The sequence below is a fragment of the Nicotiana sylvestris genome, chromosome 10 (genome assembly GCF_000393655.2).
Source record: "Nicotiana sylvestris chromosome 10, ASM39365v2, whole genome shotgun sequence".
NCBI classification, from domain to species: Eukaryota; Viridiplantae; Streptophyta; class Magnoliopsida; order Solanales; family Solanaceae; genus Nicotiana; species Nicotiana sylvestris.
In genome coordinates, this window is record NC_091066.1 from 39540189 (window position 1) to 39563878 (window position 23690).

Genomic DNA, 23690 nt, shown 5'->3' on the forward strand with positions numbered 1-23690 from the left:
CTCAATTGAAATACTTAAGGAAAAATCGGATTTTCAACAATTAGCTCAAGTACGTGCTCGTCACCTCACGTACAAGGCATTTCAATCATCAAATATATCATATCCTAAGGGGAAGGTCCCCCACATAAGGTTAGACAAGCCACTTACCTCAAACCGGCTCAAAATTAAGCCGAAACCACGCGCTTGCCATGAGTACTCAACTCCAAATGGCCCAAATCTATTCAATTCAATTGCATAATGTAAATAATACTTCAAGTAACTGATACTACAATTACATTCTAAGCTAATACGCGAAATTATGTAAAATGACCAAAACGCCCCTCAGGCCCACATCTTGGAATCGGATAAAATTTATATTTCCAGAATCCTCACACTCTCACGAGTTCAGTCATACCAAAAGCATCAAAATCGGACCTCAAATAATCACTCAAAGGCCTCAAATTAGACAAACCCTAAACCCCCAATTACCACTGACTTTTCCTTAATTTTTCATGTTTAAATTGATAAAAATCATTCCAATAATGAGTTCAGGGACCAAGGACCTTACCCCAATGAACTCCTCTGAAAATCTCTCTTGAAAAGTGATCCCCAAACTTCTTCCCATTTTGAAAAAGATGAAAAATGGCTAATTTTCGCGAAGGCAAGAATTTATATGTTCTGCCCAACAATTTCCGCATTTGCGGCCTTGGGACCGCATCTGCGGTCCCGCTTCTGTAGAGCCTAGGTCGCATCTGCGTCTTTCACTTAAAGGGTCATTTTCCGCATCTGCGGTTACCCTCCCGCAGGTGCGGTACCACTTCTGCTGTGAACTACCCACATCTGCGGTTCCTGAAGAGATGGCCAAATTCCGCTTCTATGGCCACTCAGCCGCTTTTGCGGCACCGCACCTGCGGAACCCAAATTGCAGGTGTGATAATGACAGAACCAGCAACTGAAGCTGCAACTTTAATTCCAAAATATTTCCGTCAACCATTCAAAATCATCCCGAGGCCTCCTGGACCTCAACCCAAGGCACCAACAAGTCACAAACCACTATCCAAACTTGTACCAATCCTTAAAACACCTAAAACAACATCGAAACCTCGAATTAACCATGGATTTAAGCCTAAGAACTCCAAGATTCTCAAAATACACTTTCGATCAAAAAGCCTATCAAACCTCGTTCGAATGACCTGAAATTTTGCACACACGTCACATTCAATACTATGGAGCTACTCCAACTTCCAGAATTCCATTCCGACCCTCGGATCAAAATCTCACTATCGGACTGGAAACTTCAAAAATTCAACTTTCGGCATTTCAAGCCTAAATTAGCTACGGACCACTGAAACACAATTCGAACACGCTCCTAACCCCAAAATCACCCAACGAAGCTAACAGAACCATCGGATTTTCATTCCGAGGCCTTTTTCACATTGTTTCGACTACAACCAACTTTCCAACACTTAAGCTCTCATTTAGGGACTAAGTGTCCCAAAACTCTCCGAAACTCAAAACCGAACATCCCGGCAAATCAAAATAGCAGAAATAAACTCAGGGAAAGTAGTTAATAGGGGATCGGGGCGTAAATTCTTAAGACGACCGTCCAGGTCGTCACATCCTCCTACATTTAAACATTCGTTCGTCCTCGAACGAGCATAGATACATAATTGAAGTAGTGAAAAGATGAGGGTAACGACTGCGTATATCCTGCTCAGTCTCCCAGGTCACCTCCTCGACTGGCTAACCCCGCCACTTAACCTTTACTCATGCAATGTTCTTTGACCTCAACTTTCTAACCTGCCTGTACAATATTGCCAATGGCTCCTCAACATAGTATAGATCCTTGTCCAACTGGACTGAATTGAAATCCAACACGTGCGACGGATCACCGTGATACCTCCGGAGCATCGAAATATGGAATACCGGATGAACTCCGTCCAAGCTGGGAGGTAAGGCAAGCTCATAAGAAACCTCCCCAACATGCCTCAATATCTCAAAAGGGCCAATAAATCTCGGTCTCAACTTTCCTTTCTTCCCGAATCTCATAACGCCCTTCATAGGTGAAACCCGAAGCAGGACCCACTCTCCAACCATATAAGAAACATCACGAACCTTCCGGTCCGTGTAACCCTTCTGTATGGACTGGGTTGTACGGAGCCTATCCTGAATCACCTTAACCTTCTCCAAAGCATCCTGAACTAAGTCCGTGCCCAATAATCTAGCCTCACCCGGATCAAACCAGCCCACCGGGGATCTACACCATCTCCCATATAAAACCTCATACGGTGCCATCTGAATATTGGATTGATAGCTGTTGTTGTAAGAAAACTCCGCCAATGGCAAGAACTGATCCCAAGACCCTCCAAACTCGGTCACACACGCACGGAGCATATCCTCAAGAATCTAAATAGTACGCTCGGACTATCCGTCCATCTGAGGGTGAAATACTATACTAAACTCCACCCGAGTACCCAACTCATGCTGAACGGACCTCCAGAACCGTGATGTAAATTGAATACCTCTATCTGAAATGATGGACACTGGAATACTATGCAGACAAACAATCTCCCGGATATAAATCTCCGCCAACCGCTCCGAGGAATAAGTAGTACACATATGAATAAAGTGAGGGGACTTGGTCAGCCGATCCACAATCACCCAAATAGCATCAAACTTTCTCAAAGTCAGTGGGAGCCCAACTACAAAGTCTATGGTGATTCGTTCCCATTTCCACTCTAGAATCTCTATCTGCTGAAGCAACCTACCCGGTCTCTAGTGCTCATACTTCACCTGCTGATAGTTGAGACACCGAGCTACGAATCCAACTATATCTTTCTTCATCCACCTCCACTAATAGTGCTGTCTCAAATCCTGATACATCTTCGCGGCACCCGGATGGATGGAATACCACGAACTATGGGCCTCCTCTAGAATCAACTCTCGAAGCCCATCAACATTGGGTACACAAATCCGACCCTGCATCCTCAATACCCCATCATCACCAATAGTCAGATCTCTGGCATCACCGTGTTGAACCTTGTCCTTGAGGACAAGAAAATGAGGGTCATCATACTGCCACTTCCTGATACGTTCAAATAAAGAAGACCGAGAAACCACCCAAGCTAGAACTCGACTGGGCTCCGAAAGATCCAATCTCACAAACTGGCTAGCTAAGGCCTGAATATCTATCGCCATAGGCCTCTCCGATGCTGGTAAATACGCCAAACTCCCCAAACTCTCCGCCCAGCAACTCAAAGCATCAACCACCACATTGGCCTTGCCCGGGTGATACAAAATAGTGATGTCATAGTCCTTCAGCAACTCTAACCACCTCCTCTGGCGCAAATTTAGATCCTTTTGCTTGAACAGGTGCTGCAAGCTCCAATGGTCAATATAAATCTCACAAGGCATACCGTATAAGTAATGGCGCCAAATCTTCAGGGCGTGAACAATGGTAGCTAACTCAAGGTCGTGAACAAGGTAGTACTTCTCATGTATCTTCAATTGTCTGGATGCATAGGCAATCACCCTGCCGTCCTGCATCAACACCGCTCCGAGGCCAACCCTCAAGGTATTACAATAGACTTTATAAGACCCTGAACCTGTAGGCAATATCAAAATTGGGGTTGTGGTCAAAGCTGTCTTGAGCTTCTGAAAGCTCGCCTCACACTCCTCCGTCCACTAAAACGGAGCACCCTTCTGGGTCAACCTGGTCATGGGGGCTGCAATTGATGAAAACCCCTCCACAAAATGACAGTAGTAACCCTTCAAACCAAGGAAACTATGGATCTCAGTAGCTGAGAATGGCCTGGGACAACTCTGCACGGCCTTTATCTTCTTCGAATCCACCTGAATACCCTCACTCGATACCATGTGGCCTAAGAATGCCACTGAATCCAACCAAAACTCACATTTTGAGAACATAGCATATAACTTCTTCTCTCTTAGAGTCTGAAGCACAGTCCTCAGGTGTTGCTCATGATCTTCCCGACTCCGGGAATACACCAGAATATCATCAATAAAGACAATGACGAATGAGTTAAGATACGGCCGGAACACATTGTGCATCAAATGCATAAAGGTTGCTAGGGCATTGGTCAGCCCAAATGACATAACAAGGAACTCGTAATGACCATATCTAGTCCTGAAAGTAGTCTTCGGGATATTTGGCTCCCGAATCTTCAACTGTTGGTAACTTGAGTGCAAATCAATCTTTGAAAACACTCGTGCACCCTGAAGCTAGTGAAACAGATCATCAATACGATGCAAAGGATAACAGTTCTTGACTGTCACTTTGTTCGACTGGCGATAATCAATACACATACGCATAGAACCATCCTTTTTATTCACATACAAGACAGGAGCACCCCAAGGTGATACACTGGGCCGAATAAAACCCTTATCAAGAAATTCCTGTAACTGATCCTTCAACTCCTTCAACTCAGGAGGAGCCATACGATATGGAGTAATAGAAGTGGGTTGAGTGCCCGACAACAGATCAATGCCAAAATCAATATCTCTATCAGGCGGCATGCCTGGAAGGTCAGCCGGAAACACATCAGGAAAATCCCGTACTACTGAGACTGAATCAACTGAAGGGGTATCAATACTGACATCTCTCACATAAGCTAAATACGCGTCACACCCTTTCTCAACCATACACTGAGCTTTAAGAAAAGAAATGACTCTATTGGGAGTGTGATCTAAAGTACCCCTTCACTCAACATACGGTACACCTGGCATAGCCAGTGTCACGGTTTTGGAATGACAGTCAAGAATAGCATAATGGGGCGACAACCAGTCCATGGCCAAGATAATATCAAAATCTACCATGCTGAGCAATAATAAATCGGCTCTGGTCTCAAAACCACTAAGAGCAACCAAACACGACCGATAAATGCGGTCCACAACTAGAGAATCTCCCACAGAAGTAGAAACATAAACAAAGGAACTCAAAGAATCCCGAGATACACCCAAATGCGGAGCAAAATAAGAAGACACATAAGAATAAGTGGAGCCTGAATCGAATAGAACCGATGTATCTCTGTGACAAACCAGTATAATACCTGTGATGACAGAATAAGAGGCAACAACCTCGGTACGGGCAAGAAGGGCATAGTATCAGGCTTGGCCTCCCCCTCTAGGGAGACCTCTACCTCCCCGACCTCCACCTCTAGCTGTCTGAGTAGGTGGGGTAGCAACTGGAGCTGTAACCATAGCCTAAGAACTTTGCAGGGCACGTTGTGGCTGAGAAGTCTGTGGAGGTGCACCCCTCCCAAGTCTAGGGTAATCCTTCACCACGTGGCGTGTGTCACCACACTCAAAACAAGTTATGGGAGGACGTGGTGGCTGTGATTAGCTCGGGCCAAGACTGCTGGACTGACCTCTGAAAGCACCCCGTGCAGGAGGCACGCTGGAAACAGGAGGTGCATAATAAGGCTCCTGAGGCCTAGGAGGAGCTGGAGCACTACTGGCTGCTGGAAGAGCTGAATGAACAGGTCGTCATGGTAGGGGTTAGATGTGATGACCTGCATCTGGGGTACAGGCACCAGAATAATGGACCGACTCTCAAGACCTCTTGGCCTCCCTCTCCTCTCTCTCCCTAGCATGCATACCCTCAATCCTCCTAGCAATGCTCACCACCTGCTGATAAGAAATATCCATCTCCAACTCACGAGTCATGCTAGACCTGATGCTGGGAATAAGCCCCTTAATAAACCGGTGAACCCTCTCGCGGATAGTAGAAACCAAGGCTGGTGCATGCCTAACCAAACTGGTGTAACGGACAGCATACTCTGAGACAGTCATAGCACCCTGGTGCAAATGCTCTAACTCGGCGCGCCATATGTCCCTAAGGCTCTGAGGAACATACTCTCTTAGGAATAGATCTAAAAACTGAGTCCAAGTCAGTGAAGCAGCCTCATCCGGACCGTCTAACTCATAGGTGCGCCACCACTCATAGGCGGCTCCTCGAAGCTAGAAAGTAGTGAAGGAAACCCCGCTCGATCCTGATATAACCATGGTACGGAGAATGTGGTAAATCTCATCTACAAATCTCAGAGCATCCTCCGATGCTAGACCACTGAATACGGGAGGCTTGTACCTCTTGAACCTCTCAAGCCTCAGCTGCTCCTCCTCGGAAGTCGTTGCCTTGTCCTCGGGCTGAACTGGTATTGCAGGAGGTATAGGAATAATCTCAAGGACCTTCTCAACATGCACTCACTACTCAGGAGTGTGGGCGGCAGGATTCTGTTCTCTTCCACCAGCCTGAGATGTGGCTGCAGCAAGAGGAAGCAACCCTGCCTGAGCCAGAGTGGTGTACATGCTCATGAACTATGCCAAAGTCTCCTAGAGAGCTGGAGTAGTGGTAGTAGTAGGCGTGTCAGGTGCCTGGACTCTGGCTGGAACTGGTGGTGGTACCTCGGCGGCAGCTTGCATAGGTGCTCTGGCTGCACCACGTGTGCATCCTCGACTTCTACCCCAGCCCCGGCCTCTGACGGCTACAGTAGGGGGCGCAGGTGCTTGATCATCTCGGATAGTGCGTATCCTCACCATCTGTGAGAGAATAGAAAATAGAAGTTTAGAATTTTGATGTCAAAAATATTGCACGACAAGGAACTCAAATGGAGTGAAATTTTCCTAACAGTTATATAGCCTCTCGTAGATAAGTACAGACATCTCCGTACCGATCAGCGAGACTCTAATAAACTGGCTTGTGATCCATGACTCCTATAAACCTAGAGCTCTGATACCAACTTGTCACGACCCTGGTTTGCCCTCCGTGAGCCATCGTAATGGCACCTAGTCTCTACGACTAGGTAAGCCTAAATTGCGGAAGAAAACCAAAATTTGTCGAAAGTAAACAACTTTAAACAGTAATAAAGTAATAATAGTGTTTAAATGTGCCACTCGGCATACACCATATTCAACTCTCAATACCAAAACATAAATCCAAGACCCGAAAACCCACGAATCACAAGCTAAGAAGTACTACATAACTCTAACTCTGGAATGTCTAAATAGAACAGAAAAATTACAGAAGGGCTAAATACTAAAAAGCAGGAATAGAAAGGGACTTCTCGGTCTATGGATGTGGCAGATGTACCGCAAAGTCTCTAGAGCAGTCACCTCCTTAAGGATGGTAGGCCTGAGTAGCGGTACCTCAGTATGCACATGAAAAATAAAACATGCGCAGAAGGGGTATGAGTACACCACAGCGGTACTTAGTAAGTGCTAAGTCTAACCTCGGTCGGGCAGTGACGAGGAAGGTCAGGGCCCTACTAAGGTTAAATAAATAATAAGATGACAGGATAAGATAAATAGTACAATTTAGAATCTACAGTAAGAATCTACACAGGATAACAAGGAGTACAATAACGGAAATAGAAATAAAGGCAAACACCAGGAAGTACCACTCATAACAAAGATGATAGTCGGGGATCTCTTGGTATCCTGAGGATCTCTTAGAATCCTCAATATATGCTAGAGATCTCTTGGTATCCTGAGGATCTCTTGGTAATAAATGCTAGGGATCTCTTGGTATCCCGAGGATCTCTTGGTATCCTCAATACATGCTAGGGATCTCTCGATATCCCGAGGATCTCTTGGTATCCTCAATATACGTGTCTAGGATCTCTTGGTATCCCTCACCTCAATTCAGATCATAAATACGTATAGGGGATCTCCCGAGATGCCGCCCCGTAGTCCCAAAGTAAAAACACACAGCAGCAACACAAGAATACCCAATTAAGCTAAATTTCGTACCAAGTAAATAGTTAATTCTAGACTAACATGCTTCACGTAATGCAATTAAGGAAGTTTAAGCAAATAGGCAATTAAGTCAACTAAACATGCTTTTCTAAACTAGCAACATGCTAAATTCGCAAGTAGAATAAAACAGGAAAAGAACTCAATTGAAATACTTAAGGAAAAATCGAATTTTCAACAATTAGCTAAAGTACGCGCTCATTACCTCACGTACAAGGCATTTCAATCATCAAATATATCATATCCTAAGAGGAAGGTCCCCCACACAAGGTTAGACAAGCCACTTACCTCGAACCGTCTCAAAATCAACCCGAAACCACGCTTTTTCCACGAGTACTCGACTCCAAATGGCCCAAATCTATTCAATTCAATTGCATAATGTAAATAACACTTCAAGTAACTGATCCTACAATTAAATTCTAAGATAATACGCGTAATTATGTAAAATGACCAAAATGCCCCTCATGCCCACATCTCGGAAATGGGTAAAATTTATATTTCCAGAATTCTCACACTCTCACGAGTTCATTCATACAAAAAACATCAAAATCAGACCTCAAATTGTCCATCAAATCATCACTCAAAGGCCTCAAATTAGACAAGCCCTAAACCCCCAATTACCACTAATTTTTCCTTAATTTTTCATGTTTAAATTGATAAAAATCATTCCAATAACGAGTTTAGGGACCAAGGACCTTACCCCAATGAACTCCTCTGAAAATCTCTTTTGAAAAGTGCTCCCCAAGCTTCTTCCTATTTTGAAAAGGACGAAAAATGGCTAATTTTTGTGAAGGCAAGAATTTATATGTTCTGCCCAGCGATTTCCGCATTTGCGGCCCTGGGACCGCATCTGCGGTCCCGCTTATGCGTAGCCTAGGTCGCATCTGCACCTTTCACTTAAAGGGTCATTTTTCGCATCTGCGGTTAGCCTCCCGCAGGTGCGGTACCGCTTCTGCGGTGAACTACCCACATCTGTGGTTCCTGAAGAGATGACCAAATTCCGCTTATACGGCCACTCAGCCGCTTCTACGGTGCCACACCTGCGGAACCCAAACCGCAGGTGCGGTTATGACAGAACCAGCAACTGAAGCTGCAACTTTAATTCCAAAATCTTTCCGTCAACCATCAGAAATCATCTCGAGCCCTCCGGGACCTCAACCCAAGGCACAAATAAGTCACAAACAACTATCCAAACTTGTACCAATCCTTAAAACACCTAAAATAACATCGAAACCCCGAATTAGCCATGGATTTAAGCCTAAGAACTCCAAAATTCTCAAAAATACGCTTTCGATCAAAAAGTCTATCAAACCTCGTCCGAATGACTTGAAATTTTGCACATACATCACATTCAATACTACGGAGCTACTCCAACTTCCGAAATTCCATTCTGACCCTCGGATCAAAATCTCACTATCGGACAGAAAACTTCAAAAATTTAACTTTCGGCATTTCAAGCCTAAATTAGCTACGGACCTCCGAAACACAATCCGAACACACTCCTAACCCCGAAATCACCCAACGGATCTAACGAAACCATCGAATTTTCATTCCGAGGTCGTCTTTACACTATTCCGACTACGGTCAACTTTCCAACACTTAAGCTCTCCTTTAGGGACTAAGTAACCCAAAACTCTCCGAAACTCAAAACCGAACATCTCGGCAAATTAAAATAGCAGAAATAAACTCGGGGAAAGCAGTTAATAGGGGATCGGGGGAATGATGTTACACCCCATATTTTCGTACATAAAGTACACCATAAATAAATTGATGAGCGCTCGGAAATGAGATGTTACATCCCGTATTTTTTTGTACGTTAAAGTTTCATCGTAAGTTAATCGACGTAAACTTGGGAATGAGATTACTTTGGGATTATAAGTATTATGATATTTATAACAAGCAATAAGTAAGTTCCGCTAAAGATAAAGGGTAAACAAATCAAAGAAAATGAGTTTTATTGAAAGTTGTTGATTTGGGATAAAATACGGTACGCACAATAATACCCGATGTTTATGGACTAGTGTCATACAAAGTACTACACGACCATGATAGTAAGGTGTACAAGGTATGTTAAAAGTTAGTAGTATTTTAAGTAAATTGAGATAATTCTTAATTATGAGGGTAGTTGGTTAATTATTAGGTAATATGATATTACCTAATTAATTGGGGATAAATTGGATAAGGATTACAAAGGAGTATGTGGCAGCCCCAACTTCACATTAAGTGACTGATGCATTTGGTTGAAAGGTGACAAATTATGAGGTTAAGTACAAGACACTATATATCTTCCTACAAAGACAAAAGATTGGCATTGTGGACTTTAATTATTAAAGGGAATGATCTTATCAAGCTTTCTTATGGGAAGGATTACAAAAGCCTACGGTTAATATATATAAATGGAATTCAAAACATTCCAACCAATTCCTATAAGGATGATTATGCATAAGATAAGAGAAAATTTTATAAGCTTAGGAAAAAGCTTACAGATGAAAGCTTCAGCAAAAGTCACGCACAATATTATGATCAAATTCAAAGGAAATATTCAGCAACTTATTCAAAATATTAGCAACGGGATTTTGCGATTCTAAAGGAATACGGTGCAACCTTTTTCAAGAATATTATACGGATTTTTCTATACTCCAGGTATGTTAAGGCTAAGTCCTTATTTCATTTTGCATGATCTTGTCATTATATAAGTTTGATAACGAGGCATAAAGAAAAATTCATATCCCGGAATTTACGTATATTTTGCTAGTCTCACAAGTTACGTATATTTTCCTAGTTTTGTAAGTTACAATATTCTCCTTATCGAGACTTCATATTCAATTGAGTATTTCCTTCTTCCAGTCAAAAGAGCAGAGAGTTTATATATACAGTATTAAAGTATTTTCATTACCATCAAGCTATAATCAATGGGTAGGCCCTTATTGGGCAACCTCTGATCAGATGGTAAGTTACATACCAAGCTTGCTGCAGTCGAGCGCCTATGAGCGAGTCCAGTTGGTCGAGATACAGAGCCTAGTATGGCCAAGCGCCTATGAGTGAGCCTACGATGGTAGAGAAGTAATATATATATATATATCGAGCCTTATAAGGTCGGACAACTATTTTACTTACTATATTGAGAGAGTTGAGTCAGTATCAACATGTAAGCATATATTCAGATTATCTTTGACTCCCAGTTGCTTTCAGTTATTATATTATCAGTTCAGTTTCAACTTTCAGTATATTGCCTTACATACTTGGTACATTATCTCGTACTGACTTCCCTTTTCTAGGGACGCTGCATTTCATGCATGCAGGTTCAGACAGACAGACGAGTAGACCTCCTCATTTGATGTTGCCCGAGTTCAGCTTGATCGGTAAGCTTCATACCTTTCGAAGTTGCCGGGTCTAGAGCTTTACGTACATCTTTGTATATATGTATATATGTTATGAGTAGGTCGGGGCCCTGTTCTGATCATGGTATATCCATCAGTAGAGGCTTGTAGACATATCCTGTCAGTTAATGCAGTATATTGGACTTGTAGGCCTTTTATGTACATTTTGTTGGTTTGTCAGCTGTAGTAGTTATGACAGCCTTGTCGGCCCAGCTTTATATTGAGATTTTGTCAGTATTTGCAATTGTCTTGCAATGTGGCACATGGCTAAAGTATGAAATTATATGCTCACAATCCCTTAGTCACAAGTACGCAAGGATAGGTAAGGCACCAGGTGCGGTCTCGCCCCCCAAGTTCGGGGCGTGACACAATCAAATCTCGACCTCGTTTAAATGTAAACTAATATTCAGCCTCAAGTCGGTCTATGTTTGACTCTGCCAAAATCAACATTCCACGCAAATGGCCAAAAGATCAGGGACTCTCCCACATAGCAAACGAAAAGAAAAAGAGAACGGGAATTCGTAAATACATAGCAAAAAGGCAATTGTTCCATTTCAATTGTTGGATTACAGTACTTTTTACAAAGGGCTCGAGGATGCCCTCACAAAAATAGCAAACCCAAAAAGAAAAAAACTAAGTACTAAAGCTTTATGCCACATCACCCCCTTCAACATACCCATCATCATACCAAGGATCAGAGGCAAGCCCATCCATGGCGGCGTAGTCATCATCCCTACCGGGTGTACCAGGGTCGTAACCACAAGCTTCACGAGCTGCACATGCCTGGACACGAACGCCCTCAAGCTCTGCCTCAGAAAACTTCCCGACAACCTTCAAAGACTTGTACATGTCAAGTTGAGCCTCGACATGGACCCACATTTCATGTAACTACCACGACACACCGGGATTGGCGGAAGTATGAGATGCTGATTGTTGTGCTTGTTGTTGTGCCTTTTAGGCCCTCAGGGCGACAACTTGCTCATTCAACTCGAACAACTCCGCTTCCAAACCCATGATCTACTCTACAAACCTCGTCTCCTTAAGCGCCGAAGTTTCCGCCTCAGTAGCCTGTTCAGATCTGCAAACATGGAGGGCACCTTCTAGGGCCGATGCCTATGCCGCAGTGGCCATTCTGATTTTTTTCAGCTCGACCCAACTCTTCGACCTTGGCACTCAACTCATCCATCAAGTCGACGGCCCCTGCCTCGCTCCGATCGAGTTCAGCCTTTAAAGACACTACTTGCGCCTGAAGGTCAGCATTCTCAGCCATCACTCCCTTGCTCACCTTGAGCTCATCCTTCTTAGCCTTTAGCGCTCCATCAAGCACACTGCATCTGCTAATGGCCCGTAAAAGCTCCTCATCCTTCTCCCTCAGCTCATCATTCTTCGCCTTCAACTCTTCGTATTTCTGCTTGAACCCGTCACGGAGTGACAGAAACTTGTCGTCCTATTTGAGTAAGTCGACTTGAGTTTGGTGCTTAGAACGATACTCTTTGTATTTGGATGCCATCTTCTAGAAAATAGTTGTCCTCCGCTTTTCCTACCGATCAGGCTCTATCTCTATGATAAGGGTCTGACACGCAAAAAAGAGAAGGAAGATAAGAGGTCAGTGGAAGCAAGTTACACATACGAAATGAACTAACCTAACATGGGAAAAGCAAACTTACTTGCAAGACCATGCCAGATATACCCAATGATAGATCCGCATCTTTCAGTGCTTGCAACGTCCTATTTTCAGAATCCGTGCATAAAGGAGCAAATGCTGATACCGCCCGTTCTGAGTTGGCCAAAAGATCGTAGTCTACGGGGATAACTATATGCCGATCAGGTCCCTCTGTCCTTATCTCCACCCGAGTAAACCTCTCATCAAAAGCCCGTACTTTCTCAGGGTCGACATCATAACCCGACCCATCATCTTCTACGAGGACAGTTCTGCCCCTTCCGTCTACTAAAGATGAGCTGACCTCGACTATTCGAGTAGGTTCCCTCCTATCGTAGCTCACCTTAAATGTTGATGGTCTTTACTCCGTGACGATAGCCGGCGTGGGAGCAACCTCAACATTCGTTAAGGGAGCCGCCTCCGCATCCAAATAAACAGGAATTTCCAACTCGGTATCAGCAACATCGGCCATTCCAATCTCCACCTTCCATCTTTTCCTGGGTACCGTCTACCCCTCGTCATGATACGACTCGTCAACTAGATGCAGGACGCGGTGATCAAGGGTCTCAGCAGATGTGATAGTCGCTAGTGGGGCAGGATCACCCGACGGCAGAGCTTGGTATGAAACCCCCTCCTTCCCCCCTCCCCCCCGTGCGGACTCGGCCAGTACGAACTATTTTCCAGCTGACGCGATAGCCTGGCAAAATGCAAGCATTAGAGACTTCGCCTTTTTGGACGCTCGCCGACCTAGTACCAAAAGAATGTCACATCAAAAGGCGATAGTGAACGACAATAAGTTGGAAGGTAGAAATAACACTTACTGAACGAAGTCTTAGGTCCAAAACGCTTGTGGAAGGACACCCAATCACGAATTCCCACGGTGTAGGGTAACACGTGAGCCACCCAATCTTCAATATCGAAGACGAGAGAAGGTGCACGCCTCTCAGCTGAAAACAGAAAAGCCGTGAGTGGGTTGAAAATGAAAGAAGAAGAGGAAGAAAAGAGAAAATAATGAACATATGTCAAGATACTTACGATTATAGTTCCATTGCTCGAGGAATCCGGTCGGATCCGCCACTAGATGTTTGGTCTTGATAAAGAAGTATTTATGCTAGAACCGCTGGTTCGCCTTATCATTCATCCCGACCACCAACCTTTTAGCCCCACGATGTTGCAGATGTATCAATGTGCCTCTATAAAAACTGGGCAAGAATAGATGCAGTAGATGAAATATATTGACCTCACAGCCGGCCAACTCTGCGTACTTCACCAGCATCAGAAAAACTTTGTATAAATAAGGGGAGAGCTGTGCCGGGCAAACATTGTAAAAGCGGAAAAATTCCTCCGCTAATGAGGGGAGAGAAAGAGAATAACCAACTAGGAATGGATAAACGTAGAAAGAACAATATCCGAGTCGGTGAACGTGTACTATGTCGCCTCCCGCCAGAACAATTTTGACGTGAGAAGGAATGCGATATTTGGACCGGAGGTCGGCTATTTTACGCGGCCCCGTCTCAGAAAGATCCTGAGCAGGAGCGGGAGCATGTTCCTTTAGGAAGTCAGTTCTGACCGAAGGATTCTTAGCAACCACCTCCTCCACGGTGGGAAAGCTTTCTTCCTCCACAACTATGAATTCCTCACCGCCGGAAGGAATGGCCACCGATAAAGGAGTGGCATCGGACACTCTGTCACGAATATGAGGGTAATTTGATATATTTATGTAGTAAAGTGTGTACATCAAAGTTAGAGAAAGATGATATCAACCGGGAAAGAAATCAGGGACTAGAATTGAAGAAGCTGCAAGAAATCAGAAATGGAGATTAGAGAAGAAGATCAAAGAAGAACAATATGCATACAAAATGGGAAATGCTAAAAGTTTCGAAAATGAAGCCCCTCTCCTCTATTTATAGGGTTGGGTGACACTAGAATTGAGGCAAAAAGCCATCAATGGCACCAAAATCGAAGAGACAGAAGCACATAAAATGCATTGGAAAGACGCGTAATGATGACGCGCATGGCCATGACGTCATCCTACGTTAGCCACACCAACCGCAACCCCACTTACAACACCACAAGTTTGACCTTGGCCGATTCGATTCAATCAGCACGACCAAATTTCCTCTGAACGGTTGCAGACAGAATCCGCTCATCGAGGACGTCCAAGATCATGACCTCAACAAGCGAAGGGACTAACTGTATTGGTTAAAATTTGGACTGAATTTAGTAATTACAATTGGACGTGGTCGAGGATTAAGCCGACTACGGCACAATGGCGAGGAGTCGCCTTAAGAAGGATTAGTGCCGAGGTCAAGTAAAGAATGTGCGGAAGCAACGGTAAAATAAGTTTAGAATAGAAAGAAGGAATATTCCATTGGATATTCTTTCGGTTGTACTTTTCAGGGTTTCTTAGGAATATCCCCTATAAATAGGAAGAGATAAAGAACAAAAAAGGGATTTTCACTTTTGGGATAAGAACACATTATAAAGGTTGACTACAGAGAATATACAAATCTTGTCTTGTCCACTGATTCCATTATTCAACATATATATTTTACTCACAAGATCCAAGGATCTCTTATCAGTCTTCATTTTATATTTTCCCCATATTGTTGTAAAGAGGGAGAATCATACAAGTCATCTAACATTTGGGTGTCAAGTTCCTTCTTATTACATTTATTGCCATTATCTACATTCATTGCAGGCTTTCTTTATTGCATTCATTGACAATCATTGAGCACTCTTAATCAGTATTCGATATTATCGGACATGATGAATTTACATCGTTAATACATTAAGTCTTCAGATATAGTTATTATATTTGTTAGCTTGTATGAGTCCACCAAACTATAGAGTACCTGGTCCTATATGAGATAATGTTGAGAATGCTACAGAAATTGAAAGTAAAGAAGGCAAGGGATTTTTACGTGGAAAAATCCCACACAAGGGGATCAAAAAACCACGACCTACTCTTGTAGGCTTTTAACTTCACTAACTTGAAATCTCCCTATTATAAGTCACTTTGCAATAACCCAATTATAAGACTTCAACTAACTTGTGATGCTCTCACCACAAGTCACTTTATAACTCTCCTAGTTACAAAGGGTTTAAACTTATGACTATTCCTAGTCACAACATAAATTCGGAAGTTTATGGATTTTTGGTTTTTTTCCTAAGACAAAGCTTCTAAGAAAGCAAACTAGGAAATACAATGAAGAGTAAATAACAAGATTACAACTCAACTACGGATATGCATAAACTCATTAAGAAACTGATCCTTAGTGGAGTTATCTTCTTGTTCTTGACACACCAGTGACTTCAATGCCGGATGAACACTGTTATGCTTGAGAGAATATCACTGAATGCACAAAGATATTTTGCCTTGCACCAAGTTGTTATATCACAAAAGACATCACAATAGACAGTGATGTCAATTCTTGCTACATGCTTCTTCCCAATGAGAAGTGACTGATGTACTGTTTGCACAGCCACTTCTGGGCAGTTGCGTTCCAGCTGGATAATCAACTTGTACTTCTATCAGAGAACACTAATGGACCAGGTCCTAGTTGTGTTCCTCTTCTATAACAGTTGCGAGATGGTCACTTTCTGCTGCTACGTTCCAGTTGTACAATTGACTTGTACTTCTGCCAGAGAAACCTAAGGGACCAGGTCCCTGTTGTGTTCCTCTCTATAATGATTGTGGACAGTCACTGACTTGTACTTGTGTCGGAGAACCCTAAGGGACCAGATCACCAAGTCCCTGTTGTGTTCCTCCCTGTAGTCGTTCATTCATTTACTGATTTTTAGACTTGGACCAAGACAGTTGAAATGTGGGTCAGGTTCTCTATCTGGTTCTTCATAACAAGTTTGTTAGATCGTCAAAATATAAGAAGCATAAGGCAAAGACATTGAAAACCCATCAATATTTAACTAGGATTCACCCCCTATTCTCTTATTAATTCGTTTTAAGAAAATGTTTCACACTTTTTTAGTAAAACAAAATTCAAGTTAAATATAGAATCCTAGCTAGAACTAACGCACTTGAATTTCACTTGGTCAAAATTCCTTACTCATTTTCATGTAAGGAAAGTAAGATTAAAAAAAGGAATTTCTCCGGGCCCTTTACCACTCAATTTGATATATTCCAATGAGGATTCATAATTCAACTGGCAAAATTACAGTCTATTTATCTAGCTTTACCATAAGTCTACTGATTGATTTACAGTGTTAATATTCAAGGAATTCTATGATTCTTCTAACTTTGAATCCATTTGTGGAAGTACCAATATCCACATGATAGATAATCGATCAAATACGAAAATAGTCGGAGCTAATCGATACATATCCTAAGAAATTATCGAGTTATGAAATAAAAACTAAAGAAAAATATTGAGTTAAGAAATATATTAGAGTAGAAAAGTTACTACTCTTATGAAGATTGAATATGTCTATTTTAGCTTCAAAATCGCAATGGACAATTAGATTTACGGAGAAAAAAAATAAAAGAAGAGTTTGGCAATACAAGAATTTTAAACCTTTTACAAATTATACAACTGGATAATTATGTTTATCATTTTCAAATTTAGCTATTTGTTCAAATAAGAAATGCAAAAGTTTAATTGAATTTAAAGTCAAAATATTAGAACTTTTATTATCGTAGTTCAAATAAGGAAAGATTTCAAGAGGTCAGATTTAAATGAAGCTGCAAAAGAAAGAGAATTAGTAGAATCAAATAAAAATATATTCAAAATAATCACGCAAGAAAGTTCTTTTCAAAATGTCATCTCTCTCGCATTAGTTTGCAACTTATTGGTGCATGGTAATTTTATTAACGTTAGAGAACTGTGGGATACATATTACGAAAGTACATCGATGACTTTAGAAGGATACCTGACAGTTCATTTAATATTCAACTACAATGCACACTGAAGAGCATTAATTATTTCCTACAAAGCATGGCAAGAGTGCTAAAGATATTATTTATCTAAACTTGATCAGGGTTGAGATTATAATATTGCATCAGAATACAAAGAAATTATTGAAGAAAAAGCTATACAAGTGACTGAGGAAAATTTCAATGCACAATAAAACTAAATTTTGACCAAGAGCGAGCTTTCAAGATTATATTATATAAAGTCGACTTTAATAGAGCAGGATCATTCTTGTAAATGGTCCCAAAGGAACAAACAAATATTCACTTATCATACATTATTTGTGAATATCATATCAAGAGGTATGATAGCATTAGTAACAACAACAAGTGGTGTAACAATAATTTTAATAGGGAGTCATACAACTCACTCTAAATTCGACATATCTCTTTAAACAACTAAAACAATCATCACAAACATGCCAAAACAGAGTGATGATGCTAAACTAATAACAAAAACAAAGTTGATAATATGAGATGAAGCACCTATGTAACGATCCGGCCGGTCATTTTAAGCTCTAGCACGTCGTTCAACAGTTTTAAGCCATGAGCACTCTCACTTCAGATATTATGACTTGTATGCGGGGTCGAAATTGAATTTCGGGAAGTTCAGAGTTGATTTGGAAAGGGAATTCTCATTTCGGAAGCTTTAAGTTGAAAGAATCGACTAAGATTGGATTTTTGAGTACACAACCTCGGAATCGAGATTCAAAGTTCTAGCAGGTTCATATGATGATTTCGAACTTAGGAGTATGTCCGAATCGGGTTTAGGAAGACCCGAGAACGTTTCGGCACCTATGGTGGGAGTTAGCATTTTTGAAAGAATTTCATAAGTTTGGGTTGAAGTGCATTTCAATGTTATCGATGTCCATTTGGGATTCTGAGCCTGGGAATAGCTCCGTATGGTAGTTCTAGTGTTGGGAGCACGATCGGAAGTGAATTCGGAGATCCGTGGTTCATTTTGGAGTCATTTGGCTAAAGATAGAAATTTGAAGGTTTTTGAGGAGTTTGACCGGAAGTGAACTTTTTGAATCGGGGTCGGAATCCAATTTCGAAAATTGGAGTAGGTCCGTAATGTCGAATTTGACTTGTGTGCAAAATTTGAGATCAATCGGACGTGATTTGGTAGGTTTCGACATCGAATAAAGAAGTTCGAAGTTCTAAAGTTCATTAAGCTTGAATTGGAGTGCGAATCATGTTTTAGTGTTGTTCAATGTAATTTTAGGCAACGACAAAGTTCTTGTTATGTTATGGGACTTGTTAGTATACTTGGTTGGGATCACATGGGGCTCGGAGGAGTTTTTGGAAGAGTTTGGCGTTTTGAGCATAAGCATGTAATGATCCAAAGGTCCATTTTTAGTTCTAGAGATCGAAACTCGATTTCAAGACTTCTAGGATTTTTATAATGAATTATAGGAGTGATCTGGAAAGTTTGGTCTAATTTCATCAAGTCGTGATTGGGTTTTTAGCGCAAAACATGAGTTAATTGTTTAACGAGCAAAATTGGTATCACGTTAAGTAAACGAGATTCGAATTGAGTTTAGATTGAAGGAATAGGTTCGTATTATTATTTGTGACTTATAGGAACAAGAATCGTCGAATTTTGAGTTTGTATGATGGAGTTAGAGCATTTTTAGTGAAATTAAAAGCTGCTGAAATTTCTGGGTAGCTGCTGTGTTTTTTGCAGGTGCGCGAACAGTACCGCACCTGTGTGAACAGTAACCGCGGGTGCGAAAATGTTGGACAGTGTATAAATTGAGCAGTCAGAGATTTTTACTCATTTTTGGAGCTATGGAGCTCGGATTAAAGCAATTTTTGAGGCGATTTTCACCATATGGATTGGGGTAAGTGTTCTATATCCAAAAGTGATTATATTTAATGATTCCGTGGTTATTTTCATCAAGTATTAATGAATCAAATGAAAGAAATTGGAGAAAATTTGTAAACTTTTCAAAAACAAAAATTCTAGATTTGGAGGTCGATTCGTTATCGGAATTTGATAAAATTGGTATGGTTGAACTCGTATCAGAATGGGTTGTCGGATTTTGTGAGTTTTTTTGGAATCTGAGCATGTGGGCATCAGGGCGATTTTGTCAACTCTTCGAGCGGAGTTAGGAATTTATCTAAATTGAATTATTGTGAATATTAGAGCCTATATTTATGGATTTTCTCATTTCTTAGCTAGTTTTGGAGTGTTGCGCATCGATTTGAGTCGTCGAAAGGGCTTGGAAGTCGGTTATGGTACCTCGGAGCGAGGTGAGTCTCCTTTCTAACCTTGTAAGAGGGAATTGTCCCCATAGGTGATATAATTGGTTATGTGCTCCTATTTGTGGGGGCTACGTACGCACGGGGTGTCGAGAGTCTGTGCGTAGCTACTATTATGTGTAAGTCTGGGTAGTCTAGGACCCAAAAGCATGTTATACTTGGAATATCTGTAATCTTGTTGGCAGTTGGATTGCTTAAATCTTATCGAATTGGTAAATGAATTTAAATAGATTGCTTAAATCTTATCGAATTGGTAAATGAATTTCTAAAAGTATTAAACTTCATTTTCTTAAATAGCTAAAAGAGAATTGACTTTTATTTGGATAAACGTTCCCCGATAAATTCTTAATTTGCTATTTGAGCATGTATTTCTGTGTGTACCTGCATCGCATGTATGATTTGCGAGTAGGGTGTTTGTTTATTTATGTTGGCCGCGTCGCATGTATGATTCGCGAGCGGAGTAATAGATGCATATATGGTTTGCGTCGTTCGACCTTCGGCAGTGCACATTTTACATTTATGTTGGATCGGGTCGTATGACCTCGGCATGACTTGCGCATGCTTGTATTGCTTGACATGAGAGTTATTGACATTGATATTTGCTCTCCTAGACTTGAGATAATTGTTAATTAATGGATTATGAATCCAGAGACTTTTAATAAAAAGGAACTCTTATCTGTTTCGTGACTTATTTGAATTTACTGTTGTTCTTAATAAATTTGTAATTTAATAATATTACTATTGGACTACTAGCAAGTGTCGAAGTCGACCTCTCGCCTCTACTTCTTCGAGATTAGACGGGATACTCATTGGGTACATGTTGTTTTCGTACTCTTACTACAGTTGTTGTGCATTTTTGTTGCACAGGTTCATATGTGGATAGTGGCTTAGTGGCATAGCGACATGGTTGATATGGAGACTTAGGTGAGCTGCAATTATCGAGATGACCCGCAGCCAGCAGAGTCTCCTTCAGAGTATTGTACTATATTTTAATTTCTATCAAATTGTATTTCGGACAGTTACTGTATTTTACGCCATTTCCTAGTAAATGCTCATGCACTTGTGACACCGGGTTCTGGGATGATTATGAGGTATTTTGTATTAACTACTTAACATTCATATTTGATTTGAAACGATTATCTTTTACTGGTAAAATTGAAGGAAAATCATAGTTTTAAAAATTATTAAAACGAGAATTTAATTAAGTATTTTGGTTGGCTTGCCTGACACCGGTGTCCGGCGCCATCACGACCCTTACTAAATTTTGGATTGTGACAACCTATGGCAAAGCACCAGATGATCGAAATAGTTGACATAAACTTTGGAGATATAATGATTATATATCAATAAAGCATTTGGTGTAAAAGTGTCACGACCCAAACCCGGACCCGATCGTGATGGCGCCTCTCATGAAGACAAGGCCAGCCAATTAAACCCAATTCACTTTTAAACAGTTAAATAACATAAAAGCAGGCTGAAACATGATATAGCAATACTAAGTAGCGAATAATGCCAATAAAGTGCGGAAGTACAACCCAACACAACCCTAACCAGGGTGTCACAAGTCACATGCATCTACTAGGGGTATAAATACAACTGAAAGTCTGCGTGTACAAATACAGACTAATGAATGAAGAGAGAGAGAGAGAGAGAAGCAGTGCTGCGAACGTTGGCAGATACCTTGCTAAACTCCGATGACTCTGCCTCTGATCAACCAAAACCCGATACCGGGTGTATAAATACCTGAATCTGCACACAAGGTGCAGGGAGTAAAGTGAGTACTCCAACTCAGTAAGTAATAATCATAACTAAAGTCTGAATGGTAAGAAATCACTTAAAGCATATCAAGATGCTATATTGAAGCAGTTCAAAACCAGTAAGAAAGCAGTGAAGCTGTAAAAATCTCTTAAAACATCTTAGCTCAGTTTAAAATTCTTTGAAAATGACTTTTTCAACAATTACGCAAATGAATGCAACACAGGTAGTGCAGATAAGCATAGAAATTCGCCCCTCGGGCACAAATACCATAGTTTAATAGGTAAATATGAAAGATAAACACATAAAGGTTTGCCCCTCGGGTACAATGTCAATAACTCCGCCCCTCGGGCAATATCTCAGAACAATACCAGCTCCTCGGGCAATTACATAGAATGGTACCAGCCCCTCCGGCAATCACATAGAACAATACCAGCCCCTCGGGCTATCACATAGAACAATATCAGCCCCTCAGGCTATATTTCACATCACAATGGGTACCCGCGCTCACTGGGGGTGTACAGACTCTGGGAGGGGCCCCTTACGGTCCAAGCGTAATATCAAGCCATCTCGTGGCATCAAATCTAGGCCCTAGGCCTCATATTAATCAAGCCACCTCGTGGTGTATATATGTATCTCAAGCCCTCAGCCTCATAGCAGTATCAGTGTATCCTCACAACTAGGCCCTCGGCCTTACTTAGTCCGAAATATCATCACAAGCCCATCAGGCAATAGTAAAACAATGCTAGTACTCGGCCATATCTTTCTCTAGCAGCGAGCTCCTCACCTTGGCGTTCTCTGACGGAATCAAATGGGGATAGATCTGAAAGCGGGGGGTAAGAGCAAGAAGACGAAGCGCACAGCGCCTAAGTCTGACGATGTTTACTTGAAACTCATTGTCAAGCTTTACCGATTTTTGGTGCAGAGGACCGGAAGCAAGTTCAATACTGTGATTCTTAAGTGGCTATTTATGAGCAAGACAAACAAACCACCTCTTTCCCTTTCGAGGTTGATATCTTATGCCAAAGGAAAGGAGGATAAGATTGTCGTCATTGTTGGTACCATTACAGATGATGTTAGGGCTTATGATGTTCCGACACTGAAGGTGTGTGCTTTAAGGTTCACAAAAACTGCAAGGGCAAGGATTGAGAAGGCTGGTGGAGAGTGTTTGACATTTGATCAGCTTGCTCTTAGGGCCCCACTTGGTCAAAACACGATTCTCCTCAGAGGTCCTAAGAATGCTCGTGAAGCGGTGAAGCACTTTGGTCCAGCACCTGGTGTTCCACACAGCCACACCAAACCATATGTGCGTTCAAAGGGAAGAAAGTTTGAGAGGGCACGTGGAAGAAGAAAGAGCAGGGGTTACAAAGTTTAAGTTGATTTTCATTTGTACTGTCAGGTTGGCTTAAGCAATTATTGCAGCAATAGAGATTTTGAAAACTAGTATCCAGTTTTGGAATTTGCTTATGTTTACTTATTTTTTTAGGATATTTTAATCCTATGAACATCCAATTTTGCTGCTTCAAGGTGGATTTAGTGTGTGATTTGAAAATCGAACTCGACTGCTTTTGGTTAAAAAAAAAGAATAGTAAAACAGTATTTTTCAGCCCAAAACATCATTTAAAATTATCATTTAAGTCTCAAAACTGAGTAAAATGGTTGAGTAGTAAAATAGTGGAAAATAACATGACTAAGTTCAAGTAATAAGTCAAAACAGTGAGGAAACAGTAATAAAAATTTCCAAAGGGTTCAAATAGTTGGCACAAATCCCAAATATGGCAATCAACCCAAATCATGATGATGGCAAATAAGTTTAAGTGAAATACGCGGTAAAGTCATCAATAGGGATGGACCAAGTCACAATCCCCAATAGTGCACGACCCCATGCTCGTCATCAAGCGTGTGTCTCACCTCGATATAGCACTACAATGTGCAAATTCGGGGTTTCAAACCC

General features: G+C 41.5%; 1 protein-coding gene across 1 annotated transcript; it reads left to right on the plus strand.

Annotated features, from left to right (window-relative positions):
- The first annotated feature begins 22486 nt into the window (after positions 1–22486).
- Positions 22487–23262, plus strand: LOC104242752 (large ribosomal subunit protein eL18y-like). The gene has a single exon (XM_009797832.2). The coding sequence runs from the start codon at positions 22548–22550 to the stop codon at positions 23109–23111; it is 564 nt and encodes a 187-aa protein (XP_009796134.1). The 5' UTR covers positions 22487–22547; the 3' UTR covers positions 23112–23262.
- The last annotated feature ends 428 nt before the right edge of the window (positions 23263–23690 follow it).